Below are 22,915 nucleotides of genomic sequence, written 5' to 3'. Positions count from 1 at the left end.
TGCTTTTATACATATGCCTCGAACATGTAAAAGACATGACATGAAAGTGCTCAAACAATGAGTATGAAATCATGAGAGTCACATATATTTCTGAATGTTTGGAGTGAAAAAATAATAAAAAAACTTCTGGATAAGATGATTAAAAGTAACTTATAATTTGTTTAAAATAAATATCAAATTTTGCGCAAAGATTTTATAAAACTCTTACAAAAACTTGTATCACAACTTTAAAATGTTTACTATCACAAATTAAGGGCAAATTTGTGATAACAAAGACGATAACATAGCGTTGTTATGGTTTCTTGGTACTAAAAACTGTGAAATGCTATTTCCTGTGTAAAACACACTGCTCCACAGCAAATAGATAGCATTTCAAAACTTTTAGTACCAAGAAGAAGATAATTTAGCGTTGCCATGATCGTCTATGTTACAACATAATTTGCCTCTAAATCTTAAGTAGTGAGACAAAAATTTGTCTGCTCACTGACTTATTAACAGTCATTTAAGCTGAAATTAGGTAAGAATCTTGGAATTCGAGATTCCCAGCAGTAAGTCTGTTAATTCTTGTATTATGCACCCTGAAAGTTGTCTCAAAACCTACACATGATAGGGTGTACGCAAGATATGTAGGTTTTGAGACAACTTTTAGGGTTCCAAAATACGAGTAATTACAGTCTTGCAGCTGGGAATATCGAATTTCGAGGTGAACTTGCTATAACGACTGGACTATAATAACAATATTTATTATGCCATTTACTTGAAACTTTAAACAAAATAAAATGAAAATCAAATTAGATAACAGTGGACCCCAATATGTCCCTGTGTCCCTTATAAATGGCATTCAGAAAAATATGTTCCCCATGTCTCATGATTAGAAGGTGCAACGATGACAAATACACCAAAAACAGCGATTAAAACACGAATTTTAAACATTTCAAAATATTTTTTTTCGGTTTTGGTCTGGTTTAGATTAATGGCATTTGACTGGGGGGTAGCCTGACTCGAAGTGTTCGCCAAATTTGGTGTCAAACTCGCTCTAAGTGCGCCCAGAGAACAGTTGATACTGCAAATATCGAAAAAATGGATTTTGTTTTAGCTTTGTAAACACTGTACAAATGTTTTTTTTAACATCGATAAAGAGGAAAAAGTTAATACTTTTCTTATATATATAAAACATCGAATTCTACTGATAAATGCAACAGTAAACTTCTACTTTTGTATCGTATATTGTTTTGTGATAGTCAATGTGTAGATTTATATATATATGATTCAATACATTAAGTGTGACACTAACACTAATTTTTTAGAATTTACGCTTTCTTTTGAAAATAAGAAAATACTAAAAAATGATAACATTCATAAGATTAAATAACTTATTATAAAATGCAATTATAATTTTAGTTAGTTTTGACTAAGCAGTACCATGTCTACATTTTCGCTCTTTTACTAAATACCGATCAACACAAATAGACCACTAAGTACAGGCAGCCCCCGTGGTAAAAAATCGACATTCAGAAAACTTTTTGGTAAAACCATTTATTTCAATCATATATTTCCATAAATGAATGAGAAAAATAAAACGCCGTCTAAAAAATTCATAAAAATAACTATTTAGATGATGATGTATGAAACATACAAAAGCTTGAGGTAAGAAGTTTGAAGATGAAGACTCTATTACCAATTTTTGCTGATTAATTTATTATTAAGGGGGCTACATGTCCATAGGAATGTATATGATTATATGTGGTAAACATATTTATTTGGATTGTGTTTTTTGATGTTACCAAATCGTTTTCTGAATGTGTCTATCTGTTGATTGTGTTCTGATGTTTAGTATCAATATTTTTTCGTAAATTTTGAAGTTTGGTTGTAACTAATTAAGTTACACATAACACAGACCAATTAGAGAATAAGTAGGAATTTGCTTTGATTTTAAGCATGATGAAGAAGATATGGATCAGAGAAATTTTACTCGCACAGGAAACATTCTGTTTGTTTGGTAGATGGTAAATATACTTAGAAAGAGGCCATCCACTTGCTCACCTCATATTTTTTTAGCATAAATTATTATTTTATAATATATTTTTTTAACATAAATATTTCTAAGTAACCACAATTTAAATTATCAGTTGAAGATATATTAAAGACATACTAACAAGTAAAATAAATTGGATCAATGTAATTCAAATGGACACCCAAATATGAACATAGACAAAACTTTGAAAAATGAAGAATGGATTTTAGCCAAATTTTTGGTTCATTTTGTGAGCGTAAATGGACAGCCTCATCAAATATACTTACAAAAACCATTGACAATAAAAATATACATCAATATCAAAAGATTTAAATCCATTGATCTATGTTACATGTGCAAGTTTTAAGGAAAATTTGTGCAGAAAGTAAAAAAGAGTGAATACATAGACAGTACAGCTGGACATCACACAAATGAATGATTACACAAGCTTAATGAATAGATGAACAACAATAATATTATTTTAATTAACAATTAATAAATATTAAAATACAATTAACACTGAATAAATGATACACATACTTCATAATTTGGCACTTAAACAGAAATATTTAAATCCTATTCATACGCGGTATTATTTATATTGAATCCATAATCATTGATCGGATGTGATTTTCAACATTTAATTAATAATTAATACTTATTTGATTGATATGTACAATACGTATTTACAACAATATCTTTATAGCAATTTAATTTCACAGGCAATTTACATTTATATATTTATAGAGTCATGCTTTAATCGATAATTACGTATATTAAATAGACTTTGTCTCTTTTTTCTAATATTAAATATATTATTTTATCATACAGGTATCGTTTTTGCAAATTTCGGCGGATTTTTGTTTATCGTAATCTAGTTTTAAAACTATCATCGGTCTTGATCGATTTTTTATAAAAATAAGAGAGTGTTTAATATAAATTTCAATATTAATAATTCCCTAAATTTCAGCAGAGATAGATCTTATGCAATTTCTAATATCGATTTGTATAATCATAGTTTGATACATTTTATAATATGAGTAAAATCTTTATTTAATGTTTGGGATTGTACTAGTGCATAAGAGATTTTATTTTATTCTGTAAGATTTACTTCACATAAAAATTTCAATAGTTAACTAAAGTAAAACTCGTTAAAAATTAAAACGCATTAGTTTTATCACATTATAGTCCACACAAAATTATAATATTTAATGTAATAGTACTCGTTTTTTGAAAGTAGAATAAAGAAAAGTATTGTTTTTGTCCTTTATGCATAAGAAAAAATTATATCAAAACTAATATAAATATTAGAAAAAGCAAAATTATTTCCATTTTTGAGCCAGGAATATACAAGAGATTTTGAATATTGGAGTCAATTTTATTAATTACAATGCGTTTTAATTATGTATCTGAATAAAGATAAATAAATAAAATATATAAATTAAAGTTAATAATTGTATAGACTTTTAATATTTACCCTTACCACTCGGTACTGATTTATAAAACAATCTGCCAGGAATGCGGTGCCACATTCTGACGAAAACATACCTGATGTAAATTTGTGGACATTAAAGAACGTCTATTTACGTCAGTATGTTGAAGTTCAAATCAATTTCCACAAGGCATACCAATCTGCCCATTTTACGGCTGAATTGGCTCCTTTTTCTAAGAATGAGCAAACTTTTCACCTCACGAGAGCCGCATTTAATTTTTGAAATTTTATGTCGCACTCTATAATATTTTACAAAACTTGATATGAACTTTAAAATATAAAAATTTTTAATTGAAAAAAAAAAAACTATTTGTAAATTATTGCAACAGCAATAGATAATACATGATAGTTACATTATTGATAAAAAATATTTGATATAAATTAAGATATTTAAAGTTCCCCATAAAGCCCTCCGGCCGCGGTTTGCTCATCCTTGATCTTTTCTATTGTACATATGGCCTGACTTATGGCCTGACTGCACCACCAGCAACCATATGGTTTTTGACAGTATTTAGTGCAATTTTGGATGAAAACTGCTACCTTACATAGCCTTGCCATAAAATTAAGAATGATCAATCGTTTTAACTCACAGGCCTCATTTAATTTTTGTAATTTTATGGCGGGTCGCAATCTATAATAATTTTCAAAACTTGATATAAACCTCATAATATAAAAATATATAATGGGAAAGGAAAACTATTTGTGAATTAATGCAACAGCAATAGAATACATAATAATTACATCATTGATAAAATAGATTTGATGAAATAATCTCAGATATTTAAAGAGCCGCGTAAAGCCTTAATACGAACTGAGCCATTGTGTATACAAACTATCAAGTGACAGGTGAGCACAAGGACCTATGTTGACCCCTCAGAAAGATAGCCGAGTAGAAAGGGTTAATTTCAAGCGCAACAAAATCAATAATCCTAATCAGGTTTCGAAATGATAAACAAAGTAGTCTCAATAAACCCCTGTTTGAGCTCGGACTAGTCCGTAAACGTGATATTCAAAGACGGACACTTCCTAACCGCCTGCTGCATAATACTATTAGATCTCTCTCTGCTGTTATCTCGACTACTGGACGAGCCATTGAAATAGCCGCCACCGAAACCGATACCGGAACCGAGACCCGCCCCCGACCCTCCACCCCCGCTGGCACCGAAATTGAATTGTCTTACCACGCCTGAACCGATCTGCTGCAGCAGTCCGGTTGTGCTCCCCTGCTGACTGGACGCCGTCGACATGCAGCCAGAGGTGCGCCGGGAACGAATTGATTGCATTGACGAGGAGAGCAGGAACGGCACAGAACTCGAAGTGTTTGGCATTGAGCCGCCCTGGAAATGGATCAAGGGATTAATTGGTAAATTGGGAAAATGATTAATGAAATATAATTAGATTAACTCAAATATTTTATATATTTTTGTATTTAGCATAGTAATTTTCTGAACTTAAAATTTTCACTTCTTTTAATCTTTTTTTTAAATTTTCTTTAGAAGTTCATGTATTGGTGAAAAAATCCGATTTGTCAATTTCATGTTTTCTCGTTATTCTGAATTTGATCAAATTTCGAAAAAGTATGTATATGTATATGGGTATGTGAACAATTTTTTATCTTTCGTTGTGGTCTCTCGAAAACGACGGGACGGATTTAAAAAATTTAAAAGACATTTGGTGCAACTAGGTAAGAGGGCATTAATTACGTGATCAATTTTTTAGTAAATTTTTAACTCCCCCTTCCCCTTATGTACACGTGGTGATATTTAAAATGCCCCCCCCTCTCCCACCAAACATCTCATATAGTATTTTGATTTTTTTTAAATATTTGGATTTTTTTGAATAAATTCAGGTAAACAATGAATGCACGTGATATCTTACTATACCTGTCCCTCGCCCACGTGATATTTCGTGATTTTTTTGTCAAACTCTCCCTTACCCTAAAAACTTTACTTGATTAATTTACTAATTACACTAAGGATGTCAGTTTTGTGCAACGATTGACCAAGCCGATTCTTTGTACTTAACAGAAAATCTAAAATTTTGGTCACAATCCTAAATGGATAAAAAAAATTAATAAACCAAGATATTGGTTGAGAACTGCCTCGATTTGTTTTTGTTAAAAATCGGCCGAGACTTATTAAATGCTGTTTTTTTGTTAATTTTTGAAACTTGGTATGATGATAAATTTCATAGTCTAAAATAACATACTAAAATATTATACTGTCTACAATGATTGGTTAAATTATAAAAATTGATCAAAGTTTAGAATTTTGCCGTGAGCATAAGCGATACTAACCAGAATCTATGTTTTGTGGTGTTTTGTAAGTATGCACTGATTGCAGTTGATGACCACACTTAAAAACGTGTTTACTTTCAAATTAGATGATATAAAATATTTTAAACACCTTAGTTATTACTTATTCAGTATATACTTATTCAATAACAGATATTATAAATATGTTTGAAAGACATTGATTGGAAATCGTATTGTTTATTTTTAGTAAAAGCACAAGTGATATTTTCGAAATAACAAGTTAAATTCAGCTGATTCTCAATTATTATTGATTAAGTTGATTATGTATACATATCGGAAAGTTAATGCAACTTGCCTTAAGGCAAAATGCTACTCACTACTAGTTTTATATATAATTTGTTAATCATTTTAATATTGATATATAAATGTATATAAATTGTATTTCAAATGTACTAAAAATTGTATTTTAAAATTACTCAATGAAATGGCCGAAAACTTGAATAAGAGAAAAAAAAGCTTTTAGTTCAGAAAATTAAAATTAAAATAACTTATACTTCAGAAAATATTGAATAATGATAGGTATTCTAAAAATCATATAATACATATTTCAATGTCCATAGAGCTGTAAGTATAAAGAATAAACACACTGAACTCTATTTTGAACTTCTTTATCGATTTGTTTTATCAGCAGTATTGACATGTATAATTTTTTTAAGTAAAAAATGAAATCTTGAAAGCAAAACTTACAAAAATATTATTTCGGACATTGGTACATATTTAATTAAAAAGTTCTGCATTGCTTATCAATTTATGTTTGAATTTGGAGAACAAAATCTTAAAAAAAAACAAATTTATTTCGAAGTTTAATTAGATATAATTTCTCCTCAAGTCGTCAGGTTATTTTAAAAGTTATTGATTTTGTAACTTTATTATAGTCTCAAATAATGACGTAAAAACCTCCAGTAAAAAATCAATGAATATTCTAAATTTATTTAAAACAATAATAATTCATTTCATTCATTTCATTGAAAAGTAATATTAGCTATTAAAATATAAACGTAGATATTTAATAAAAACTGTAAACTAAATATGTATAATTTCAGTAAGTTATATTTTATTTTAGATTTTATCACTTTAAGCAACATTTATCATACAAAATACATTAAACAAAAAATAAAATACAAAAAATCACATTGAAAATACTCACGATCATGCTCCGTGCAAGCTGAAAATGAGACAGATAAAACATTTAAAACATTGAAATGATTTTAACGTTTTATTTAACCTAAATAATTCTATTCAGTTGAAACAAATAAATTTTTCAACTTTAGTAAAAAATATGATCCTGGAAATATGTAAGCTTAATAGGACCTTAATCTTATATATTTAATGAAAAACAAATTTAATAATATATAACGAATCATGATATGGTACATTTATATGATTTTTGTAATATTTACTGATATGAAACAAGATGCAACATTATAACGTTTTGATAAAACAAGGGCAGCATAAACACACAATTTATTATTTATTTTATGATAATGCAAATATTATTTTATCGGCCAATCACATTAAGCACCATTCGCAATAATAAAATTTTTATGGGGTGTTTTTTTGCATAAATTTATTATATCGTGAATGACAGTTGATGGATCATAATGAAATGACTGACAAAATGTATTCTGAAGCTGTTTTGACGGTTTTATTAATTTAATTGAATTGAATTGATCAAATATGCCAGAGCATGATAAATAACAAGCAATATAATATTTAATTGAATAACCAAACAGGTGTTTCAAAAATAAAGTATACTTTTTGAGTTTTGAAACTCGAATAACGACTGATTTTAAGAGCTCCTTCATAGCTTTTCAGCTGTAAATGATCCAAAAAGTCGATAAATGAATATAACACAACAATATTTTTGTTATATTGATGATAATTCGTAAACAAGATGATTTTTCGTTATGATTATTTAATAAATTAAACTCTGCAATTAAACAAAAATAATTTTATTTAGATAAAAGTTTAGGATTTAAGATAAAGGCCAATACCTTCCGAACTTCGTACCAAATATACAACAAAGTCGCATTGGTCTTAAAAATTATAAAAAATATGTAGCCGATGATAATTCCTGCTTGATTTATGTAGCATACAATAAACATATGTATAAAATATATAAATTCATATATATAAACAGCACAAATAAATAAATAATCCATAATTTGATGAACACGACCATTCAAACATTGTTGAGACGGCACTGGACAGCACTGACAAAACCTGACGAATAGATTGAAAAAAATGGAAGAATTAAGGACCCATTGGAAATTGACCAAAAATGACAATAAATTTATTATAATTTATTTTTATAAATTCATTATAATTTATGTATTTTTTCCATTTGTGACTCTTTATGGTTTTTGGATATTTTCCAAAATGGATCCTTAAACAGACACCATAGGCGACTTACTACATAATTAGATGTTGCTGGTACAGATAAACTTGAACCGGAACCCAGTCTGGCAGCAAACTGTAAAATACGATATTTCTAACAATCTAAAAATATCTAATTATTAATAAAATTTATGATTTTTTATCTACAAAATATCATCTTTGTCACGTATGTACTTGTGTTAAAAAATATCAAGAAAATTTGACCAATGTCAATTAATGGATGGGAGCAAGTAGTAGTTGGAGAAAAATACAGAAGTAACGTAATATGTAACTATTTTTTTAAAGTAAAATTTCTTTAGCAGTGACTAGGGTGTAAATCCGTACAAATGCAACGGAAGTGCGCTACGGCAGAGTCGAGTATCAATGATTTGTCATTTGCTCTCGATGATATCATTTCTATACGGGTCGATTGTGATTAGCCGTCGTGTATGTGCATAAAGATCTGTCGTTGTATGCGTACCGGCTTCAACGTTGTATGCGTACCGATGTCAACAAGGATATCGGCATAGATAAATAAACATTTTAAAGTTGCACCGTAGTACAATTCTTGATTTAATGAAAAATGCCTGAATCAGAAGAATATTTTACCCTGTTCCTCGAAAATACTAAAACAAATTAAACATTTGTGCCGTGTACTAAACGTAAGTTTATTGATTAGAAATTATTTCTATATTATTCGTAGTTTCTATAAATCTTTGAAGTTATTAAAATGGAAAATATTTTTAAGGCAAGACAGATATTACAGCTGTTCAAAGAATGAGATTATATCGCCAGCAAAAAAGTAAAAAAAAATACGAGCAGTCAATGAACGTATGTGAATTTTAATTACATGAAGTTCTTCAAATACAATTACATGATGAGTAAAGTTGCGAAATCAATATTTGTTTAGACGTTGTATAACATAATCCACTGTGTGAACGAATATTACAGAATTTATTAATCAGCAATTACTTCTTTTTTTATATCTAAATGCTAATTACAATGACAAACCGATCATGTCATATTTGAAGTAAGACTAAAATTACATTATAGTTTTTTGAATATATTTATACATATTTTGAATGCTATTATAAATATATATTTTATAATTTATCATTATATAAATGTGTATAATGGGTGACACTAATAAATGTGTGCATAACGAGTGTTACCATATTAATAATAAACATTATTCAAAATTGTTATATGATGTATTTATTTTTACTTAAATGCCATCTTGTACAGTAACAAATAAGTTTTACTTCAATCGCAAACTACAAAACAAATATAGATACCTATTTTTAAAATCAGTACTTTTTAGTTTAAAAGGTATCAGTTACCATAGTCGGTATAAATATCCAGATCTACTCTAATATTACTATTTCTATACAAAATGAAAAATATCACTTTCATTGCTCATATTATTCTTTTATTCAACACTGAAACTACCTTTTCATTCTCCTAATGGCTTTAATCTATCAACTGTACCGTTTAAAGTAATATCCTTGGTCTAGAAATGGAAACTTTAAAAAGACAATCATGTTGCCAAGAATGAGAATTCCTCTTTATCGAATTAAACTTTACGAAAAGGATTAAAATGCAAATTATAAGATACTGGCAAAGAGAAGGACGAAGGAAACAATAAATTACAAAAGCGCGGAAAATTTATATACCAAGAAGAGGATAATTGGTAATCTAATTTTGATAAAGGAATATTTTGCATCCAGGAGAATAGTAAAAGTTGACACTGGGGAATTTATAGAATGGCTAGTTTATATTACTTGTATCACTATTATTAGTTTCTTTTATGTTTGGTTCCCAAATAAATTAGTGACTCCACCATCCAATTTGGACAACTTTTAGAACCTAACCATTGGATGATGATGGCATTCTATAAAACCGATTGTGCCTAATTATAAATTAAGTATAACCAAAATAGTGTTATGATTGTTGTATCACCACTCACCGTAGGTGGACTAAGATTAACAGCAGACCCCCTTCTTTCCTGAGGTCCTATACTGCTGTGTCTCCTAATCGGCAGACCTCCTCCAGGTGTGCCTCCTGGAGAAGAGGCGCAAGAAGGTGCTATCCTGATCTTTGGTGTCATCAAGGTGTTGTCACTCAAACGACGATTGGGAAAAGCGTTGGCCACTCGAAGAAAATTGCTATCAGGAGACGAAGGAGAACCTCCAGTGAACCACCAACCGCCCAACATGCCGGAACCTGTTCGATGTATGCTGGCTACATTTTTGGGAAAGGGAAACCGGGGAAAAGTGACATAGGAGAAGAAAAGAGAAAATTCGCCGTTTGATTATTTTTTGTTGTTAATTTTGATAATGGACAGACCAATGTGCAAGACGATATCCAGATTTCTGGTGCGGAAACAAAAATTGGAATAAAGATACAAAACATTGTGAAGACAAAATTAATTTTGATTTATGGAAAGTGATTACCACCAAATTCATATAGCAATATAAAACCAATAAAAATTTTAATAATCCAATATTAATTTGTTTAAATTCATATAATCGTGTAGTCAAGTAGATTTTGTGGTTTTCAAAGTGCAAACAAGTATATTTGAAGATATTTAATGTGTAGTAACTTAACCTTAAAATACAATAAAAAGATAGAAACTGTATCGAAGAAAATAATTTGGAAATATAATTGCTCTCTAAAAAATTTCATTGAAGTAATTGCTACACATATTTTCAATAGCAGTATAAAATCAACTAAAAACTTTACTAAATAAAAAAAAAAATTAAAATTGTGTATGTTAGAGTAACTTTAGGTGTGTTAAATTTGAAGTGTAAATGTGTATTTTTGTAGATATTTATTGTATAACAAATACAAAATAATTACCAAAGAGTACAGAACATCATAAAACATTAACCAAATTCAAATGCAATTATACATAGAGATTTCCGAACTGAATAAAATATTTTAAAAAACATGTAATTTATGTAAATACACCAAAAATCATTGTGCAACAAATGCGTATGACAAACGTTAATAAAATAGTTGATTATTGTGCTCGAAAATAGCATATGTAATTAGTGCTTTCATAAAATTTGCAATTAAAATTTTGATGATGATTTTACAGCCAATTACGGCGATTCGTGGAATATGGGGATGATTCTTGTATATATATATATATATATATATATATATATATATATATATTATGTGATTTCTAACGATCAGGTGTTATATCAATAAATGATATTCTGTTTGAAAATTTAATTAAAATCTCTACGATTTGCTTAATATACGCGCTAAAAATACTGAGTTTGATCAAAACTAAGTTTATGAAATTGCATCCACCAACATAAGAGTAGTTATAAAAATAGATAAATATTTTTTATAACTGTTAGTGAATTAGTGAACTAAAATCTATTCTAATGCGGTCTATCAAAATTTCCAAAATTTTCAGCCTTAATATCTTAAGGAGTTAAAATTAACTAGTTACGAGGAAAAATTATAATTTTTCTATTTTTTTGAGAATGTTTGGATTTTTTTTTAATTCAGGTAAAAAATAAACACACCTGATATCTTACTATACCTCTCCCTTCTCCGCGTAATATTTTGTGATTTTTTTTAAACATCCCTCCCCCTAAAAACCTCACGTGATTAATGGGCGCCTCTTTATATCATAAAAAATATATTTTGAAAAAAAAAACAATTTGAAGTTGAATATTTATATTTCTCATTTGCGACTAATATTTGATTTTCAGATATTTTTGAATAGTTTTTAAAATGTAAATAAATGCAATGTCAATTACGATTATAAATCTGTCGTTAAGTGAATAAATCAATTTTCACTATTTTGTAAGAGTTAATGTCAGGGTTTTTTCCGTCTAATATCGTGCATTTGAAATTAAAGGTTTAAATTTTATAAAAAGTATCTAATTAATGTCTAATCAATAATGTTCAATTTTTTTAAACTATTTTGAAAGCATAATACCGCGACTTAATTCGAGCAGCTATTGCAAATAATTAATTGTTGAATGTAGTACAATCTTGATAGCATTTTACAAGAGGTTCAGACCAGAATCTTATTTGAATCTTCTTCATAACTGATTAAATTGTCATTAGATTCTTACCAGAATTTTCTTAGTTTCTAACCAAAATCAGAGTTAGATTAACATTAGAAACTGGTGAGGTTTCTGATCTACTATTATTCGCTTCTTATTGAACACGAATTAGATTATTTATAGGTATGACAAATATAATATATGAATTTAAATAAATCACAAAATAAAAAATAACTATATATAAATTATAAAGTCATGAAATACCATTTAAACATATATAATATAGAATTTAAAATTATACACACGGACAAATCTATTTTTACGTCTTGTTCCAGCGAATTTTAATTTTACTATTATGCGTACTATATGTATGTTTATTTTATTATATCTATCTATTTATATTGAAATATATAAATGCGCTTAAGATCGTACCTACATATTATTAAATTGGGTATTAAAGTCAAAACTATTGTGAATATTTTCATATCAGAATATTTTCTCTTCAAGTCATATTATTATTGATAGAACGCCCGATCGTTAGAACCTAGTTAATATAAAAGTATGAATTATATATATATATATATATATATATATATATTGAAATGAATAAAACAGCCAATGCGTCGAATGTAAACAATTTAATTTATTTTTTATACGTTTCGAGACTAGATGTGTCTCATCATTCAGCTAAAAGAAATTTACAATATAAAGAAAAGGTTTCAAAAAAATGAATTTATACAATGGAAAAATTAATTGAAAAAACAACAAATTATACACACCAGATCAGGAAAAACCCACTTTACTAAAACATTTTACAACACCACAATCACATGACACTACTGTAGGAAAACAAAAATAATTTACGAAAAGACCGAAAAAGGTAGATGTAAAAATGTATAAAATACATAATTATTTGTTATCAAAGCATAGCAACACGAATGGACTAAGAATGCGTCGAGAGACGTGTAGACGGCTATGCGACCAACACGCGTGCATGTGGGAAGGGATATCAGGGGTGTAGTATGGCGTCAGATTTACAGAAATTAATTATATTTTGATAACTTTCTGAGAGTAAGCTAGAAGAACTGCGTTTGTTAACACAATTAGAATGTAAAAAGATGAAACATGATTCGGAAAATCTTCTAAGGTCTACATTTTTTTCTTTATATAAAATTATAGGATGGTCAGTATTAAACGAATGTTTGAAATTAATAATGTGCTCAGAAAACATTGTTTTAAATTGTCTAGGGTTTTTTGAATTATAAATATGTTGATTCATTCTCTTGCTAATGTATATGTTAATGATATATATATATATATCATTTAATATCACAGCAACAGCAAAAAAAAGTCTATTATCCATGGAACTTTTCCAAGAAATATATTCCCGATATAAATCGATCCGTCGTACTACATTTAAACATTCAGACTCTCAATTTAACATTTTCTCGATGGCTCTGTAGCTTTTGCGCATTCCATCTCGATAAAGTTGTAGTCGTTTCTAAGAAGTTTCTGTAGAACCATCCCTTATGGTGGAGTTAGAGGTTAATAAGAGAACAAGAGATATTCTCAGAACATACTGAATAAGTAGAGCTTAAAGCTTTTAACATTTCAAGGATTTAACGGAGCTTTTAATCTATGCGAAACAAGATTTAAATTTTACAATGTGTTCAATGGAAAGTAGAAAATTACACCCGAAGGGATTATGTTGGAAAGATAGAGGATTTGTTTTTAATAATTGCCTTGTTTTTTATATAAATTTTATTGCAGTTATAATTGTATGATAGTTGCTATTTAAGCATAACTGAGAATTTATGCTTTTTTCATTTTTTAATTATTTTTTTTACTTATAAATTGATATTATATGGTAAAACAAATTTTGAATTTAATTTTAATTATTCAACTGACTTCAATTATAATATTTTCCACAGAAACTTTAGAACAGTTTCAATTATACTTTCTTGGAAAAGTTACAAAATTTGTAAATAACCATAACTGAAAATTTATGCTTTTTTTCATTTTTGGATTAATTTTATCACAAATAAATTGCAATTTTTGAATTATGATAGCATTTGGTAAAATTTCTTGAAAAAGTTACTTTTCTTAGCAAATTAAATTTAAAGTTATACATTATTATAATGAATTCATAGTAAATTGCATGGCAACATTAATATCAAAATCCAAATAATAATTAATATAAATTGGTATAACTGTCCACGTAAAAACACATTTTCACACACACATATGTATATATATATATATATATATATATATATATACATTGTAAACAACTTCTTTTTCATACAGACGACCATTAAGTCTTTAAAAAGAAAAACTTGGTTTTGTTTCTTTTTCTTCGGTTAGTTTAGGGGAAAGTCCCGTAACGCCGGACGGCACCTAAAGCCGGACACTCTATTTAACACGTATTATTAATAATACTGAATTAGTAATTTTTTTGCAATATTCAAGAATATTCGTCCAACACACATGTGCAAACATTCCAGGTTGTGGAGATGGCTAAATATATGTTCAATGCTGGTTATTTTGAAATGTCCGGTACTAGGTGCCACTGTGTAAAATCATATTTTTTGTTATGAAAGTTTGATTGATAGTATTGATTACTTTTAAGCAAAGATTGCGTTTTTGTTAATTTAGTTTGATTTCTCTATCTAACATAAGTCACATTTTAATAAACATTTCATAAAATATTTTTTATTTATTTATAAATAACCTTAGGTGTCCGGCACTCGGGGACTTCCCCCTATATTAAATTTTAGTTCAATTTTTCAAATCGAATAAAAAAATTTCTTAATGCATATTTTTTAATGGGTTGTTATTCATTATGTGTGGTTTTAGTGTTTTTTTTAAATAATTTGTGCGTTTTATTCAATAAAGAAAAGTCAAAAAGAAACTAAAAACGTGCACAAAATTTTGTTAAAATTATTTTAAATGAAACTTGGTTTTTCTTTTCATAAACTGATTAGATGCCAGTATGAAAAATATGCAATTATATATTTTATCATTTGAATATTATTACACATACACAAATACACACACGCCCACATAAATTGAAGTATTAAATTAATAGATTTTCTTAAAACACTAAAAATGTGAAACATAAAAGTGCATTGTTATAAAAACAGTAAAAAGCTCAAAAATTAAAAAATTATGATAAATTTTGTGGCTTTGATATTAACATCATTTTTCATATTGAAGTTAGATTTTTTTGCAAAATTCTATTCATTTTGTAATCTAGTAGATATATTTTTTTGCAATAACATTATTATAATGAATGTTTTATATCATATGAAGATATATGAGGTTTCAGGTAAAAATGTTATTTTCAATTATTTTAAAAATTATTTTACACTTTATATAGCATATGCAAAAATAGTAGTGAGAATGGTAAGAAACTTGTCACATGCCTGTACAAAAAATAATACTTTTAACAATTTTATTATTTTCTTAATAAATATACTTCTAACTATTATTTAAAGATCACTTTATAACGTACTTGTTGTTCAATATGCATATCAATATTAGTTGTTAGAAAATGTTGTCTGCTCGATTCTCAAAATAATTAAAAAATGCTTTAAAATTAATTTTGAACAAAAATATAATATTATTATATTACTACTCAAAGCCACAAAATTTTTTGGTATTTTATTCACCTGCCGAGTTCTTCCTGGCCATGTCTTCGGCGCTGCTGGTCTTCCTCTGCTCGATTCGCAAATTGGGGATGTTAAAGGGCGGAACATGCATGTTGTCGGAACTGAATTGATGTCGAAGTGGTCTATGTCTTTCCGGAGAAGGCAAAGACAGGTTATCCAGCTTCAATTTGTTCCTCTGATTGCGGTCAATTAGGTCTAACATCTCTTGCAGAACCTGGTGGAAATTAAATTGAACATCGTAACATGATGAACCGATAATAAAATTCTTTTTTTTAAATCTGGTATATAGGGAATTATATTGTTTTACTTATTTCTCATTACGTCATTTAGATCTGTGAATATTTGCATATGATTAAAGAAAATATCTAAGGTTGAGGTTGCTAAAAGCCTGTGTGTATGTAAAGGAAAATTTTGACTTAACGTATTTAATCAGCAAATTTTTGGGAATCGATAAGAATGAGTATATACACCAGTAAATTATATTAGCATTAAAGATTTTTGCCTAGAAACCGCGAACAGATTTTGAAAATTCAAATACTGCATTAACGTAAAAAGATAGTCTCTGATGAAAATTATTCTTGCTCTTTCTTTGCCACCAAATGCATAATTTTCAACTTTTCCAAAGAGAAGATTTTTTTTTTCTAGCAGAAGATTTGATAATATTGATTTTTGACATAAATATTGCAAGAAGCATGTGTGTATAGGGTAGAGCGGGGCTTAAAGGTCCGCTGGTAAAATGGTCGATATTTATCTTTAGTACGCAAAATAAGGTTTCAAGTAAAAATATTATTTAAAAGTGTGCAATATTTAAAAGTAGGCAAAGTATATTTTTTTAACGGCATTAATTTAAAATAAAAGGCAAAAGCAGTGGAACCAACTATCACCTTAATTCTTACAATATTAATATTATGAGATATTCGGGAAGGAATGTATCAATATTAATACCAAAGGGTTTTTTTCTTTTGTAGTTTTTTGACTTTGTGCTATTGTATTTAGTTTGTTACCTGAAAATAATTTTAAGTAAACGTTGCTTATTTGTTTTATAAGATGAATTGTTATTTTCAAGTTAGATTCAAAAATATAACCTCTATGATGGCTTACAAATGGGTGTGGTAAAAATGAAAGGGTGGCAAAAAAAGAGTGCTGTTTGTTCATATGTCTAAATTAATATATGTATATATATACATATATATATATATATATATATATATATATATATATATATATATGTGTGTATGCGATTTTTCCAATTTCTATTTCACAGAATTTTTTGTCATATCAATTTTATAATTTCGATTATATTAATTATACGTTGATTTTTTTCACAAAACTATGTTTAAAAATTGCGATTTTGCGATGGTCTAAGGTCTATCCAAGAACAAAATTATACAAACATTTTATAATTAGGATAATTTGTTACATGAACTCTTGTAAGATTTTCTACGTTATACTTGAAATCTCATTAGACCTCATTAAAATTTTAATGCATTCCATAACGTTGCTATGAGATAGATAATTAATTCGACTATATAAAACATACATGTAACTGCATTTCTTTCAACCATCATGTTTACTAATTTATTTTTAGCTTTGATGTTGCAGACATCATAAACAGGTTGAGATGTTTGAAAGTAACTTTATTAACCGGCGTCGGCACATAGATAATATAAATCTTAATTGCACATATTGCTTACACAAGAGTTTCTTCCAGCGAAACTTCGGCATTTAATGAGAAATTTTATACAAAATAGCAAACTTTCTGTCTTGCCAGAGTTTAATATTATGTAGGGGTAGAGTTAATATATTTTTCATGGGCTGGAATATACGGCGAATCGGGGAAAAATGTAAATTTTTGTACACAGAAGAGTTAAGTTAAGGAAGGAAAATATTGGTTCTGAAAGTTTATCGTAATTACGAAAGAATAATTATTTATTTAGGCTTTTGTTTATCCGCGTCCGGAATAAAATATAAAGTAAATTAGTGCAAAAAAGAGTGCTGTTTGTTCATATTTATAACCACTCAGAATACATTTGTTATATATATATATATATATATATATATATATATATATTTCACGATATATATATATATATATATATATATATATATATATGTTTAATTTGAGTTTAATATTCGGGCGTAACATCGATAAAAATAGTATGAGTTTTTTTAAAAAATTTATTTATTTAAAATCCATACGTTTCGGCTAGCATCTTAGCCATCATTCAGTGGTAATCAAGTTAATCCTAATATAGCATATGAAACCATTATTAATCCATGGTATGAGTATGTGCACATTGATAAGATATGTATTTTTTAACACAAACATCACAAATGGTAAAACACACTAATAATCATGATAACTTGACAAGTTGTCGAAACTATGTATTTACTCTTCGGAGTTTAGGATAGAAATTTTTTTAAAGATATATATATATATATATATCTTTAAAAAATTAGTTTCTCATTTAAATAATATTCACGTGTTGGAGTATATAATATCTGGTTCTTCTAAAATTGGTATAAATAAAGTTTATATATTTCACTCATTTTATATTCAAACATTTGAAGGAATTCACTTTTATAATATTATAGTCAAATTAAAGGTACACGTGATTTTTTTTCAATTTTTAAATAACTAAAATTTTTTTTAACTTAAGTTTATTTCATTAATTCAAACAAAATTAATATTAATTAAGTATATAATTTTTTTGTTGGTTTAAATTGTTCTCAAAGAAGTCCAATATCTTCCGATATGTTTTTATGACAAAATGTGGCTCGAAGATCAGAATAAGAAAATAATAAATATTTTTTTTCTAATTATGCCATGAAATATCTTAATGATCCAAAAAATTCATTGGTATTTTATTTAAGTTTTTATTCAAACAATAATTATTTTCCAGTACTGAAAATTACTGATAATTATTGACTAAAATATTAAGTAGAATAAAAAATATTAATAATAACATAATAACACGTTATTCAAAATAAAAAACAACTATAAATATATAGAAAAACACGAAGAATTAATAGTAGAAGTAATAATATTGGTTATAAAATTAATATTTATAAACAATTGCGATGTATTAATTAATTAGGTAATTTGTTTTTATTAATAAAAATTAGTTGTATAGATAAAATTAAAAATAAAACTAAAAAGTATTCGATTTTATATATTTTTCATATAATGTAAATGTAAAGTCAAATTTTTGAGAAATTTTGATTCGAATATCAACTTTCTATTGTGCATTTGTTATATAAAATTTGTTTAATTTACCTTCAAATTTTTAATTTTGATTTATAATCGAGATATTATTATATATTCATGCCAAATTTAATTACTATTTAACAAAAATATTGATTTTAGTTATAAATTATTTTTTATAAAGGTAATAGTTTAAATCTGATAATTAATTTCCAGTAATAAACATAGTTGATAAAATATAAAGTAAAAGTGAAAAAAATTTCAATTGATATATTTTCATATAATGTAAATGTAATGTCTATCATAGATTATGTAAAATAATATTCAAGAAGAATTCTATCATCAAAGTTCTGTTGTGTATTTGTTATTAAAATACGTTTCATTTGCTTTTAATTATAAATTATTGTTCCTTTATAATTTAGATATTATTATATATTCATGCTAAATCTAATTTCTATTTGTTAAAAGTATAGATTTTAGTATAACATTAATATTTATAAAGACAATAATTAAGATTTGATAATTAATTTTAGTAATAAAGATTAGTTGTTTAAAAAAATATAAAGTAAAAGTAAAAATTTTTCTAATTAATATATGTTTCATATAATGTAAATGTAAAGTCATTTTATGAAGGAAGAACTTGATTATGAAAATTCTTTTCTGTATTTGATATTAAAATCCGTTTTATTTGCTTTTGTTTTGAATTACTAATCCTATATAATTTAGATATTTTTTTATCTATGCCTTTAATTCCAAATTCATCAAAATAGAGATTTTATTTTTAAAATTATTATTTATAAACGTAATAATTAAGATTTGATTATTAATTTCTAGTAATATACATAGTTGTTCAAATAAAATATAAAGTAACAGTAAAAAGTATTCCATTTGATATATTTTTCATATAATGTAGTAAATGTAAAGTTAATTATTAAATATGTAGAAAATTATTTGTGAAGAATTTTGTAATCAAATTTCTGTGGTATCTTTGTTATTAAAAACTGTTTCATTCGATATAATGACAATTATCCTTTATAATTCAGATAATATTAAATATTCATGCGAAATTAATTTGTTTTCGTTAAAAATATAGATTTAATGCATGTTATCAGCAATGCTTGAGTGCAAAGCGAACATATATCTAAAGTTACTATTAAATTCGCGATTTATTACGAAACGACTTCGACCGTCTTCGGCATTGTCTATCATAGCATCTCTTTTGCACAATTGTTAGACGATGGACGATGCCTCCTGAAGAACTGTCAAAAATTAGTTCACGGCTGAAGGCACCACCTGCACTTGAACTAATAACAATGCAATTGAAAATGATATCTGATCTAGAATTGCAAAATTTCGGGTGTCTTCGTTTTTTCATTAACAAATCGACAGTGATCGGGTCAAGTCCTTTACGCTGCAGCCACGGAAGGAACAACATCTCTGTTTAGAAGTGCCGTCGGTCGGACAAATAATTTATTTTAATCGTGTTTAATCATGATGTTAATTTGTTTAATCGTGTAAAAGTGCTTGTGTTAATAAACTTCAATTGAATATTTTGTTCAGTTTTGTGATATGTGTAGTGATTTCACGAACATCGTGGACATGATGCAAGTAAGTCACCTCGTGGACAATAATCCTCATGCATCGGCTTTAATAGTTATCGAATAGTAATTTATTTAACGTAGATTATTGTTAATTATGTGTATTTATTATAATCCAGCAATATTTTTTGAAAAAAAAAATTCAAGGTCTATAAATTTAAATAGTGACTACCTGATTCGTGTAGTAATTTTACAAACCTCGTGGAGATGGTGCAATCGCATGATGCAAGTAAGTCACCTCGTGGACAATAATCCTCATGCATCGGCTTCAATAGTTATTGAATAGTAATTTATTTAACGTAGATTGTTGTTAATTATGTGTATTTATTAGAATCCAGTAATATTTTTTTGAAAAAATAATATATAGTTGATTAATTGAACTAGTAACTACCGAAGGCATCCTAAACCACAGTGTTTCGTGATAGGGAGTTTAGATTCTTGTTACTATTATATTTAGCATCAGCTTCATTCATTATTAGTTGCGCAAATTGATGAATTGCGCATTGTCCTTAAAGACTTTTATTAATTTATACTCAGGTTGAGTTGAACAGTATAAGGCTTTGAATAAAAATAAATAGTAAAAATGGTTTGACACGAAAAAATGAACGAATCTATGTATACTACTAATATTTTTAGAATTAATATTTTTATGTCTTTGACGCATTTGTCGCATGCTTACATATAAAAATTACAGCTCCTATTATTACTGTATTATTATTACACGTTTTGGCAATTTCTTTTAGAAATCATGATCCTCGATTTGCGCGATTATCTTTTTTGTTAGCAATTTGTATTGCAGCAATTATATAGAACATGATATAATCAAGTTAAGATTTCTCTTTATATTTATTATTTAATGACATAATATTGTGCCCCTGCTCTTATATGCGTATAAGAATAAATCAAGCAAATTTTTCATCAGACATCAGCTACCCCCTTGGCGGGTTTATGTAGTGAAAGGTATGCCACACATGAATTTCAAAATTTATAAAGTTTACCAAAATTATACATGTATATACAATATCTTTGATTAGATTATGAATTTGCGTCACAAATTTGTTAGGATTAGTGATGTGGTGTTTTCGGTATTTTATTTCATAGTTCGAATTTCGACAAACTAAAGGTCTTCGTAAACCTACCATATTTTTATATACGAGTATTATACTTGTGATATGTATTTATTATATAGCCATCACAAAAAATTAATTTCTGATTAAAATTTTTATTTATTATTTTATTTCAGGTTTTCCAGGTAGACTGTATACTTATCGCAGTATTACGATCGAGTGTGTTTCGGTGCGAATTTTTGCAATTTTTAGTAAATCCGCATTTTAGTGCTTTTTTGGTGTGTATATGCATAATTTCTCAAGTGCTTTTGTTTAGTGAAGTGCAGTTTAAATTAACGAATTAATTTTTCTTCCTTTAAAATAAGTGATTTTCCTGCTAATCGTGTGCTGAGCTCTTCGTGCTGTGACCAGGATTTCTTATAAACGTCTTCTTCTGGGAGTCGAGAGGTAAATAAATATGATACTAATCATAATACTTCACAATTGTTTCTAATTTTGAATAAATATCTTATATTGTAATATAAACATATTGTTTCTCTTCCAGACAACAAATTGGTAATCCCGATGTCCCAGAAGAATCGGTGCTTGTTCGCGTAGGGTGAGTGCTTCAAACTTTTTTAAATTACTGGTATGATCACATGCTAAAATCATTTTCACATATTGTAATACTTTGTAATTTTTATATTATTTTGTTAAAATAGCTTTCGGAATTTTTAATTACTCCAATTTTAAATTTGAAAATAATTAACACAGTAAAAATGATTTTTTTGTGTACGGCATATTTTGTGAAATTGATTCAATGAGCTTGTATGCGAATGTAATTTAAATATTTGCACAGTAAAATTCTCACTTTTGAACATAAAAAATAGATGCAGCTTTAATTTTGATTCTGTAAAAGAGGTTTTTAATGTTGATTCAATAATATTGTCGCATACGACTCATTAAAGATACTACTGACAAATTATTCAATTATTTTATAACGATGCACAAATTTAGTAGAATTTTGATTAAATAATAATCTTTTGTCACAAGTTCTAAATAGGTATATTTCTATATAAAAAATATAGTTATCATAAACTACAATAATTATCACGTAGTGTGCAAAGTTATCTAATAATTGTTATAATTTTGTCCGTGTGATTTTGTC

The 22,915-nt window shown here is 27.2% G+C and overlaps 1 protein-coding gene and 1 pseudogene across 1 annotated transcript in view; both read right to left on the bottom strand.

The window, feature by feature from the left end:
* The window catches only part of LOC113380468, a 28,933-nt pseudogene extending 28,431 nt beyond the window's left edge, over positions 1 to 502 (bottom strand).
* A 534-nt stretch (positions 503 to 1,036) lies between these two features.
* The window catches only part of LOC113380456, a 30,873-nt gene continuing 8,994 nt past the window's right edge, over positions 1,037 to 22,915 (bottom strand). Inside the window, exons 3-6 of the mRNA XM_026619696.1 lie at positions 15,899 to 16,112; positions 10,163 to 10,419; positions 4,688 to 4,843; positions 1,037 to 1,063 (exon numbers count right to left, since the gene is read on the bottom strand). Of these exons, the coding sequence (XP_026475481.1) occupies positions 1,037 to 1,063; positions 4,688 to 4,843; positions 10,163 to 10,419; positions 15,899 to 16,112 (654 nt within the window). The remainder of the gene's footprint in view (positions 1,064 to 4,687; positions 4,844 to 10,162; positions 10,420 to 15,898; positions 16,113 to 22,915) is intronic.

This window comes from Ctenocephalides felis, unplaced genomic scaffold (assembly GCF_003426905.1).
Source record: "Ctenocephalides felis isolate EL2017-DRISC unplaced genomic scaffold, ASM342690v1 CF-g0.4_SCAFFOLD_00845, whole genome shotgun sequence".
NCBI classification, from domain to species: Eukaryota; Metazoa; Arthropoda; class Insecta; order Siphonaptera; family Pulicidae; genus Ctenocephalides; species Ctenocephalides felis.
This window is presented reverse-complemented; position numbering and strand designations above follow the sequence as displayed.